We start from the raw sequence: 11,934 nt of genomic DNA on the forward strand, positions 1-11,934 counted from the left end.
ATATCTAAATGGCAATACATTCTATTTTAATATTCTATCCTTTTCTAAATATAAAGCTGTTGTGTACCACAAGGGTGCAGCCATAGGCTACTAAAGAACTGCAGAACTTAACCAAAGAATTAAATACAAAGTCTGCTGTCAATACAATTAATTAACGAGAGTACAGATTAGTTCCTGACTCGTTTTTCTTCTGTGTTGGATCATGAAATGTGTTTCATCAGGAAATGGCATAACTTACAAAACATCTTAATGTCGCAATCAGGACTATTTGTTGGTACACTCTTTAAAAAGCACCTTTATTTTTAAGAGTGTATGTTGCACGGAAGTCATCTGCATCTTCAGCCGCTGCTTTCACATTCATCCACTTCAGTGGACGCGTCTGAGCGCAGTTGATAGCTGTGACAAAGTCTCTAAGCTGCACATCAGATATTCAAGATGAGAGGATACATACTTGGAATACTTGTACTTTTGAAATACTGCAGTTGCGGTGATTGGCATGACTTCGATGGAGACATTAAGGACTTTGTAGTTGGTAACAGCAAGTTATTTATTCTTACTGACGATCGACTACATCAGATGAGACACGATCTACATGAGGAGAACTGGAAATACATCACTAATGCCACTCACCACAACAGGGTCTTCATTCTGGTGCCATTTGATGCGAATGGTACCCTGATCACATGTGGGACCTTGGATCGATATTGTGAAATTCTTGATTTAAATGACATTACAATCAGCATTTACTACGAAAGAGATGTAACGTTTGGACCGCGACAAAATGAGAAACCTTTTGCTTTCATAGCCGGAACAAGTAGCAGTAGGTACCTTTTTGTTGGGAAAATATTTGACGATGCAATAGATAACAGGTATTCTGTTGTTACGTTGTGGAACACTTTACAGTCTCAACTAGGTGGGATTTTTTCAAAACTAGCGGACAGTTCATCCCCCTTCATTCAGACCACTGTGAGAGATGTGGAGTTTGTTGACGGATTCCAGAGAGTTTCGCCCTCAGGATCCTACTTATTTCTCAACGCAAAGACTGACAATAGGAGTATAGTCCTGTGGATGAACAGCTCTAAAGGAAAAAAGCCGCAAATCATCAAATCTCTAAGGGCTGCAACAATAAAATGCTGCAGTGATAAAGTTCGTCCAGTGCTCGTCGCCTCCACCGTTATTCCCTCAGTGAACGGCGTTATTTGGGCAGGTGTGTTCAGTGCGCAGAATCAGCAGGATCCAGAGAACAGTGCTTTGGCTCTGTACGACATCAGTAACATTCAAGGCCGAGTGAAGGATTTCTGCCCTAATGGTGAAAATCCATGTGGTTCTGAGGTTGGAAATTGCATTCTTGGGCTTATTTAAAAAATAGGAACAGTATTTTACCTTATTGAGATGTGGATAAGTTTGTAACAGAATATATGATATGACGTAATTGTATTTTTCACTAAAGTTATATACCCCCGGTTTCACAGACAAGGCTTAAGCCTAGTCCAAGACCAAAATGTAATTCTGAGCTGTTTCAACTGAAACAAAATTGCACTGATTGATCTTAAAATATATCAGTGACTTTGTTTTGTCTCAAGATGCACACCTGTAATGTTTTTTTCCAAGCATGTTTATAAAAATGACTTAAATGTCCTAATTGAACTATGGCCTAATCCTGTGAAACTGGGCCATAAAGTTTAAGTTTGTTGTTTGTGTTTCAGAGTCATAGTGAACTTCAGCCACTCTCTGTAGTGTTCAAGTACAGCTCAATGTCAGCAGCGGCAGCAATGAGGAGTGAATCCTGGATTGTGCTGTTCATAGGAACCAGTGATGGCCAACTCATAAAGGTCTGCTTCCCCTGCTCTATCTCATAAACATGTGCCTTTATTTTCACTAGTCTCACTGAGTTTCCATTTCTAAATACCTGCCCACCCATTCCAATTAGTCTACAGTACATTTATAGCTCTAAGCTGTTGTTTAATTCTGCATTTGAATTAGTAAAGTAATAATTTGTTTTTCTGTTTTATTTCTAGCTTGTGTTGGATGAGAAATTCACACCAGGCTGTCCAACAGTGCTGTACAAATCTGATGATGAACGAGCAGTTCTTCCCAGAATGCACTTTGATCCAGTCGATTTCAAACATATCTACATCGCTATGAAGAAACAGGTGAGATTTAAAAATGTGCAATTCACAAACAATAAAAAATATAGTAAATATAATATATACTACTGGTGTAGTAAATGACTTGTTTCTGAATATAACATTTTAATTTTACAAAAATACTTTTACAGTGTTCTTAAATAAATAAAACATGATACTGCTTTTCAGGAGAAACATGAATGCCTTATACTTTTGTTGATCCAAGACAATGTTTATAATAATAATAAAAAAAATCTCCATGCCCCAGAGTTAGAGAACCACTAAACTATGTAGATATTACTAAATCAGGCAGTATTTCAGATACTTTACTGTGTGTTAGATCAAATTATCATACTTGTCTTTTTCTGCTCATGTTTTTTATGTAGCTAAGAAGAGTGTCTGTGGTTTTGTGTGCTAAATACAAAACTCTGAAAGACTGCAGAGCTGCTCTGGATCCTCTCTGCGGCTGGTGTGTGAACTCACACAGGTCAGTCTGCCTTTATCACATGAGATATTTCACAAATCTGCTCAAGGCTGCATCTACACCATTAAAGAACAGCATGTTAATTTCTTATCATCTATATGGACATGATGAGCAGTGTGCAAACAGTTCTAGTGAAATATTGGTTGATGCTGTTTTATCTAGATGTTCTACTCAAGATGAATGTTCAGATACTTCATGGGTGTCCATCCCAAAAGACTCTCTTCAGAAACAGCTGTTTTCTTTTCAAATGACAGAGAATTCCTCTAGTAAGGTAGACATCAATATCTAAAAGTATTTCCTTGATTATCATTAAGACTACTCTTAACAACTATTGCCCTTTCTCCTACACAGATTACTCTATATCTTTCTTTGAGTTTGGAGAGCACAGGAAATCCTGCCTTCTCATGTGTCTTCACTAAAGATGGTGTAAACCTGTGTGATGGGTCTGATCCGCCTGCAGTTTTCCCAAACTGCTCCTGTAGTTTTTCTGACCAGCTACTCTATGCTGAAGGTTGGTTCTCCTTTTTTTTTTATAAATATACAGTGCATTTATCTAGTCAGAATCTGATTATTTATAATCATAAACATTTGTGGTAATCTGTTCAGGTTCAAAAGTCTCTGCTATTGTTACTGTTGAGGATCAGAAGATCACAGAGAAGCTGACGCTGAGGAGCTGCTCCAGTATCACAGATAATTCACCAAATGCTTCTTATACACAGTGAGAAATGCACAGTCATTTTAAAAATAGTTTTGAAAGACTTACTTGAACTTTTTTTTAAATATTAAAAATATGAATTAAATACAGGTGTGTGCAGTGTATCTCATCTGGGTGTCACTGGTCCTCTTCCTCCCAGAGTTGTGACTGGACACAGGGGCCTGGACCTCAGTTAAATATACAGGTCAGAGATGACGTGTAACCTGTATTTGAGTGATTCAGTATATGTTTATTGAGAAAGCGCATGACTTAATATCATATTAATTCATTGTTGATAGCTAAACTATCATTGTTTTGACTGAAGCAAACTCAGGACGTATGTTAACTGCTCTTTCTCTACTCTTTAGGATGCATGTAAAGATCTGTTCTCTGAGATGGTCTACAAAGTAAGTTTCATGATGATTATGTGCCTTCACAGAATAGGGATATTGTTTTTTCAGTATGTTCCTTTTTCAAATGAATATGACTTCACAAGAGGCAGAGGAACAATGATTTGAGGAACAATGTCACAATCGGCATTCTTTTTAAATTCTGTATAATATATTATTTATTCATATTTGCAATATATTTTATCAATGTGTATTTATGATAATAATAACAACATTACTAATAATGATTATTATTATTTATTGAATTATTTAAATTATATGGTGTTACGTAGGAGCCAGAGATTCTCTCTCTGAAACCAAACAAGTTTTCTTTCCATGGGAGAAACAATGTTTTATTAAGAGGAAGAAACCTGGAATCTGTCACTAAAATCCGTATTCAAGGGGATCTAAACTGCATTTCTAAAGAGTAAGACTCTTCGTTTAGTTTTATATATAAATGACTATAGATTCAGATAAATGATAATGTATATCTATGTATGAATGTTTTCATTCAGATCTCCAGTGTTTGATCGCTCCAGTGACTCTTTAAGGTTCCACATTCCTCCCAGTGAAACTAAAGGAACAGCAAAAGTGTGTGTTGTTACTCCTGACGATCGTTGTCATGGTAACAGCATCATCACTTACAGTTCTCAGCCCAGCTGCACTGGAATACAGCCCACAGTCACCTGGAGCAGGTAAGACCATTTCAGACACTGTCTGATCAGCTTCTATGTCTCATCAACAACTGCACATTTTTATTACTAAATCTAATTTCCAAGAATGTTGTTTATATGGTAAAATAAGATTTGCAAAGCAATTATCAAAATAATAGCAATACTGTTAACAGATAAAAAACACATATGTGAAGCAGGTAGAAATAAAAGCAGAAATGAAAATCATTACGCAATTTCCTGCATGGTTTTTCATAATTCTGTTACTTGCAGTTTACATGTGACCTTAGACCAGTGTTTCCCAACCTTTTTTTTAGCCACAGCACAGTTTTGATAAGTTAAAAATCCCACTAAGCACTGAAATATAGCAAAATTGCACAAACATGCGTTGCTTCAAATGGCAAGTCTATATACATTTTTGCAACACCATAATTACGTACCTTACTGCACGTTTCACAGCAGTTTCAAAGTAAACTGTCCAGTGAAGAGTGGTGCTAAAACACACGTTCAATACATGACCGTGGCACATTTTTATTAAGTTGGATGCAAATGCAAAAGAGATATAAAAACACATTTGTTGATGCAGTTGCACTATTTTAACTTTCTTATGCGGATTCGAGCTCTTTTGTCAAACTTTAGTTTCACAGGGAATTAGAAAACTCTTGCATATCAAGCTATATATGTGACGACAACATTCATATCAGTTTTCAAATTGCGCAAGATGTTAAAATTGTTTTAAATTCATAACATAATATTCTGCAAGTAATTGTGTCAAAATTAGGGTTTATTAATCAAAACCCTATACCTAGAAATCATACTTTGTCTGAAAATGAATAAATGTTTTACTGCCTCTAGTGTTCATTTCAACTGGAAACTGCAGTGATTGGTTGATTAATCTGTTAATCTGTTCATGCAGTGGTGGAAGGAAGATTCATGTTCAGGGCAGCACAGTGGAATTAGTGGAGTCAGTTACTCTACTTCCATCTAATAAAGTGCTGAAAACACAATACAGCACAAGCTCAGGGGTAAGACGTACTTATTACTTCTGCAGTTTCTAACTCACACATATGCAAAAACCAACTAAAATATGTTATGTCACACTGAGAGGGAAGACAAAATGAGTTGTTTTGGCAGCTTAGTTTAAAAAAATGCATTGCAGTGAAGAGGAAATTCGACTGTGGACTTCAACTATAATGTTTTTTTTTTTAATTGATTTTTGAGCTGTCAGGGTGGATTTTGTGGAAAATTGCATATATGTGACCCTGGACCACAAAACCAGTCATAAGGTAAAATTTTACAAAACTGAGATATATACATCATATGAAAGCTCAATAAATAAGCTTTCTATTGATATATGGTTTGTTAGGATAGGACAATATTTGCCCGAGATACATCTATTGGAAAATCTGGAATCTAAGGGTGCAAAAAAATCAAAATACTGAGAAAATCACCTTTAAAGTTGTCCAAATTAAGTTCTTAACAATGCATATTACTAATCAAAAATTACATTTTGATAGGTTTACAGCAGGAATTTTACAAAAAATCTTCATGGAACATGATCTATACTTAATATCCTAATGATTTTTGACATAAAAGAAAAATCAATAATTTTGACCCATACAATGTATTTTTGGCTATTGCTACAAATATACCCCAGCGACTTAAGACTGGTTTTGTGGTCCAGGGTCACATATACGCTATTTGCTCATAGGTGTCACATCACTGTTATACAGAGAAAAGTGTGAAGCTGAAATTTTGTTAATTTTGTTGATCATGGATCATTCAAAAAGTCAAAACTGGTTGAAAAACATTAAAATTTGACTTAATTGTTCATTCATGTAGAGGAACAGAGTTGAAGCACAACAAAAGCATGCAGTTTTATCTCTTAACCACCACATAGAGTGCAAATTGCTCGTACTATTTATATTTAAAGCTTCACATGTATTAGAGTCATAATTTCATTGTTTCTCTTTCTCAGGATGTGTGGTTTTACTCACACCCTTATGATGGCCGTGGTCAGTTTAGATTGTTGGCAAATTATGGGAACTCCACTTTGGACTGTGGGTATTTGTCCTATGAGCCAGATCCAACATTTACTGAATTCACCACCTTACAGGTGGCCAGAGATTTACAAGTGAACATTCAGGTAAAACATGTCTTTAGATGAGCAAGATCTTCCCCTCGGAATTTGAGCTGGCAACTGTACATTAATAAGACTAAGTAATCTTGTGGATCTCTGTTTTTCAGAAAAAGGCAGATAAGTTGAATTTGAGTATGAATGAGGTGACGGTGACAAGTCTACAGGGAGATCAGCAGTATCAGTGTGTTTTGGAGAAGATTGTGTTCAATGCCATTATCTGTAAGATTAAAGGAGGAACAGGAACCGTCCCAGTAGGGGACTCACTCACTGTAAGTCCATATTTGATACTTTCAGTTCTTTGGTAATTCTATGAAATGTACAGGAGTTCCTAATTTGACTTAAGTAATGTAAATTTTACTTAAACTTGTACGATTAAAATAGATCTCTTTAATTCTCATTTCAGATCACGGTTGGGAATTATGTTCTCGGGATGAGTAGTTCAAAGTATCTATTTTGCCTCAGTCCATAGAATACACCTGGCCATGTAAAAAGGAATAAAGAAAACATAATTAATTCTCTGCTTCCTCTAGTGGAAAAAAGATGATTTCCTATTCCAAGTGACTAGGCAGTCTATACTTTTTATATCTATGTTTTGTATGCAATTCTACATATGGACAGATGTTATTTTTTGCATTTTCAGCATTTTATATGTTACATTTTAATTGATTGTTCATCTTTAATGAACACAATATGTTAATTAGTACTGTAGTACTAAATAGTAGTCGAAAACAGTGGTTGTAAGATTTTTCTGTTACCAATCAGATTGCGTTAAACAGCATATTCCCTAATAAACATGGCAAATATATAGTATGAAATTCGTTATAGTTGGTCTGTTTTTAAATAAACAACACACATAAGCACATAACATTCTCTCACACAAACATTATTAGTTCTGCAAGTCATCAGAGCACATTTTAGAGCACTCACTGTACTACATCATTTATCAGGTTTATATATTTTAACTGCATATTTTACCATTTTAAAGTCCTATTTAACTCATTCAAGCATAATATGTCATTCAAACATTTGATTTTGATAGCAATAACCATAGAAATGTGATTTTTAACTTCCTCAATTTTCAACTAAGGCAAAATAATTACAGCCGCTTTGCCATCTGATATTGTATTTCCTACGTATGCACTGTGGCTAGACATTTGTACCTTTGTTGCGACTGTTTTGTACATTATAGTGCAATTACTGTGATATTTCATTCTACTACATTACCTTGAGTAACACATAAAGAAATGCGAGTAAAAATTGACCTAGTTCAGCAGAGCTGTTATTGTAGAAGTTCTTATGTTAGGATTTAAACAAGAAAATGATGTGAACAGTTCATAATAAATATGGGGTTTGCAAAGAGATACTGGTTTTGGAAGAATATTGTCATAACAAAGGCAGTTAGCAGCAGTGAGCTCCAAATAGCAGTAGAAGAAAGTGGAAATACTTAACATTATGCATAAAAAGTGTGGTGTGTGGCAGTTTCTAATTGCAAAAGATTTTTATGTTGTAGGAAGGAAATGAAGTTCTGTCTAAATGTTGTGTCCACAGTGCATTTGTGCACGTCTTAACTATTAAAATAACTACATGTTTTAGTCTCATTTCCTCTCATCCTCTCAACTCAACAGTAGCTCAAGAGATCTTAAAGGATGTTTTTTTTCTCTCTCTCAAAGGGTGATTTTTTCATTGAAATTCTAAGATTAACCATTTGTTTTCAGAGAGCCATGTAATAAATATTGTCTTACACTTTCTGTCAAGCCATGTTAAATCCACTAAATATTAAATGGATTATAAGTTTCATATTTTTCTTTCTATATCTTATGAGTGGTTAGGAGTGTTATTTCAGTGTTTTATGTGAAGCTAATATTGATGTGAGCTAGTTCAACTGCAGCTGTAATACTTTAACAGCTGAAATGATTAAAATGAGGGACTTTATTAATATTATACTTTATGTTAGTATTAATATTTTGGATTTAACACAATATCCAATTTGTTTTTCCTGTTTATTGGCCTCTGCAATTCAGATACATACAAGCATACAGAATTTGTAAGCTTGTTATGCTATAATGGTGTTTTTTTCCACATAAACCTCACCATAAAAATATTATTCTTTATATCATATTTCGTCTTTCGGATTGGTCAGAAATCTCCTGTCAGATACTGTGGCGCTGTTCTCTAGACAGCAGGTGGTGCTGTGTACTGATTTATTAATTATACACTGTATTAACTTTTTTTTTTTTTACTGTACCTACACAATGTTTCTATTATCAATCTGATATATGTTATCAATATGCTGTACACATTCACAAAAGCATACAGAACATACATTCAATACAACATCAAGAAGGTCATCACAGCATATATTTCAGAGCACACACTATGCATGGCCATAATTTCAGATTTTATTCATATTAGTACTACAGTTACATTTTAATTTGATTAAGCTTTTAAACATTTCAGACCTCATTTTTCAATTATCGGCATAAATGGTTAATAAACTACTATGCTATACTATATACAACTGTTAGCTGTTTATTGAAGGAATAGTTTATTAAAGGAAAATTCTGTCATTCTTTACTTTCCCTCAAGTTGTTTCAAACCTGTATGAAATACTTTCTTCTGTTAAACACAGATGTTTTGGACCATTGACACTTTGGTTAACACTTTCTTTGTAACACATCTTCTTTTGTGTTTATCAGCTCTAATTTGTCTCAGAACTTGTACTTTGTGTGCATATATTTTGTGCATTTGTTAGCATTACTATATAATATATTGTTGAAATACATCTATAATATAGATGTAAATATATTCAAGACACTGAAAGGGCTTTAAAATATGTCAAATGTGATATGTATCACATGTAATGCCTTCCTGTGTCACATCCATGTTCCATGTTTTCCTCCCAGCCTTAGTTCCTGTGTTTCCTTATATGGTCAGTTTCCTGTTCTTTTTATGTAAATTGATTATTCCTCACACCTGTGTTCCTAATTATCCTTTGTATTTATAATCCTGCCTGTTGAGTTCTCGTTGGTCTAGTCGACTTTGTGGTACATGTGTTTGAGCCTGCTCCTCGTTTGTATTTTCTTTGTTTTTTGCTTTATTAAAGTCTGGCTAGTTTATACTCCTTATCTCCTGCGTCCTTCCTACACAGCGAACTGTGACAGAAGACTACACCTTAATAATACATGGAAGTCGCCGCTCACTTCTCCGCCCTAGCCTGCAGAGATCTCCCGTTTGTGGAGTATGCCCGGGAGTTCTGTGGGCTGGCCACGATGTCGGCGCTGGTCGACGCCACGCTTGACTCTCTGTTCTGGATTGGGGCTAATTACAATCAACCAGTGGACCTGCCAGACACCACAGGACTGAGCTGGAGGGAAGGGATCCTTCGGTGTCTGGAGAGTGTCCGGCCCCAATTCAGAACCAACCCGCCAACCACTCAGCACTCAAGCCCGCCTACTGCTCCGACGTCACGTCAGTCGGAAACACCTGAGTCCCTGGCCAAGATAGCCGCCTCTCCTGAGTCCCTGGACAAGATGGCCACCTCACCTGAGTCTCCAGCCAAAATTGAAATAATGGACATAATGGACATGGCGCTCCCAATGGAGTTTATGGCCCCAATCCTCTCTCCTGAATCCCCGCTGGTTCCGTCCAATATTCCAGAGTCTCTGATAGTTCCGTCCAGCCGTCCAGAATCTCAGCTGGTCCCGTCCAGCCGTCCAGAATCTCCGCTGGTCCCGTCCAGCTGTCCAGAATCTCCGCTGGTTCCACCCAACCTTCCAGAGTCTCCGCTGGTTCCGCCCAGCTCTCCTGAACCTCCGCTGGTTTCGCCCAGCCTTCCTGAACTTCCGCTGGTACCGTCCAGTTCTCCTGAATCTCCGCTGGTTCCGTCCGGTTCTCCAGTGTCTCCAAAGCTCCCACCCAGCCTCCCTCTCCCACCTCCACTCTAACCAGTCAGTCCCTCAGCCCTGTCTCTGCTGCCGCCTGTCTGTCCCTCAGTTCACCCTCAGGCTGCGCCATCTAGGAGTGCGGATCCATCGCGGGACTTCCAGGCTCCAGCTCTGCCTAGGCGGGTCGATCCCCAGTCTCTGCCTCCAGTCTCCGAGTCCTGGACTCCACCTCGGTCCTACGACCCTTCGGTTCCGCCTTGGCTCCTGGCTCCCTCGTCTCCACCGTGACCCGTCATCCCACCAGCTCCACCTGGCTCCCTCGTCTCTCCGGCTCCGCCTTGGTCAGTCGTCGACCATCCGCCGCCTCGGGACTCCACTCCTCCGGCTCCACCTCATCACTCTGTCCCTTCTCTGTCCCTTTGTCAGGCTTCTCTTTCCCTCCAGCTCCGCCTAAGTCCTCTGTCGCTCCAGCTTCGCTGCGGTCTTCCGGAGCCCCAGCTCCGCCTTAGTCACCTGAGCCATCTGCTCCACCTTGGCCCTCCGGATTCTCAGGGTCACCCTGGCTCTCCGTCTGCTCAGCTCCACCTGGGTCACCTCTACCAATGGCTCCGTCTCCATCGCTCGTCCCCAGGGTGTCGTCTGCCATCTCTCCACCATGGCTCCTCCCTCCTACGATTCCGCCCTGGGGCCTCGTCCTGGCTGGGCTCTGGACCACCATCTGGCTCCTCCTGCTTCAGGCTCCTCCCTGGCTCCTCCCTCCTTCTACTCCACCCTGGCTTTATGGACCTGACCCTTTTCCTTTTGGCTGCTTGTCTCCTACCTCATGCCCGCTTCCTGAACCCCCACCCTCCCTCCCCTGTTGGACTCTTTTAGGCGCGAGGACGCGCCTTTCCAGGAGGGGGGTGATATGTCACATCCATGTTCCATGTTTTCCCCCCAACCTTAGTTCCTGTGTTTCCTTATATGGTCAGTTTCCTGTTCTTGTTATGTTAATTGATTATTCCTCACACCTGTGTTCCTAATTATCCTTTGTATTTATAATCCTGCCTGTTGAGTTCCAGTTGGTCTAGTCGACTATGTGGTAAACGTGTTTGAGCCTGCTCCTCGTTTGTATTTTCTTTGTTTTATGCTTTATTAAAGTCTGGCTAGTTTATAATCCTTATCCCCTGCGTCCTTCCTACACAGTGAACTGTGACATCCTGCATATGCACAGTGGTTAACAACCACATTTTAGCAATATTCATAGTGGTTGCTGTGCACAGAGTTGTAATATTTTAGTAGAGCCATTAATTTGAATCGTTTTCATTCTGTACATACAGAAACATGCAAAAATAAAAAGTCTGAGAAACTAAATCTATACTAAAAATTCCTACAAAGGCTACAAAAGAACACAAAATAAAGAGGGATGATCTCACAAATACACAGAGACACACAAATACAATTACAGCTCATTCTTTGAGACACAATCCATCAGAGAGCAATAAAAATACGATTATGGAGACATTGCTATAGCCATTTTTTTATTTTTTTTTGCGATAAAGCGTAA

The 11,934-nt window shown here is 38.3% G+C and overlaps 1 protein-coding gene across 1 annotated transcript; it reads left to right on the forward strand.

The window, feature by feature from the left end:
* The first annotated feature begins 435 nt into the window (after positions 1-435).
* Positions 436-9,206, forward strand: LOC141332816 (plexin-C1-like). The gene is made up of 15 exons (XM_073837776.1): positions 436-1,332; positions 1,707-1,832; positions 2,019-2,153; positions 2,513-2,613; positions 2,773-2,881; positions 2,962-3,121; positions 3,226-3,328; positions 3,416-3,509; positions 3,673-3,711; positions 3,987-4,120; positions 4,209-4,388; positions 5,281-5,389; positions 6,343-6,510; positions 6,612-6,773; positions 9,201-9,206. The coding sequence occupies exons 1-15, from the start codon at positions 436-438 to the stop codon at positions 9,204-9,206; spliced, it is 2,523 nt and encodes an 840-aa protein (XP_073693877.1).
* The last annotated feature ends 2,728 nt before the right edge of the window (positions 9,207-11,934 follow it).

This window comes from Garra rufa, chromosome 4, assembly GCF_049309525.1.
Source record: "Garra rufa chromosome 4, GarRuf1.0, whole genome shotgun sequence".
Lineage (NCBI taxonomy): Eukaryota > Metazoa > Chordata > Actinopteri > Cypriniformes > Cyprinidae > Garra > Garra rufa.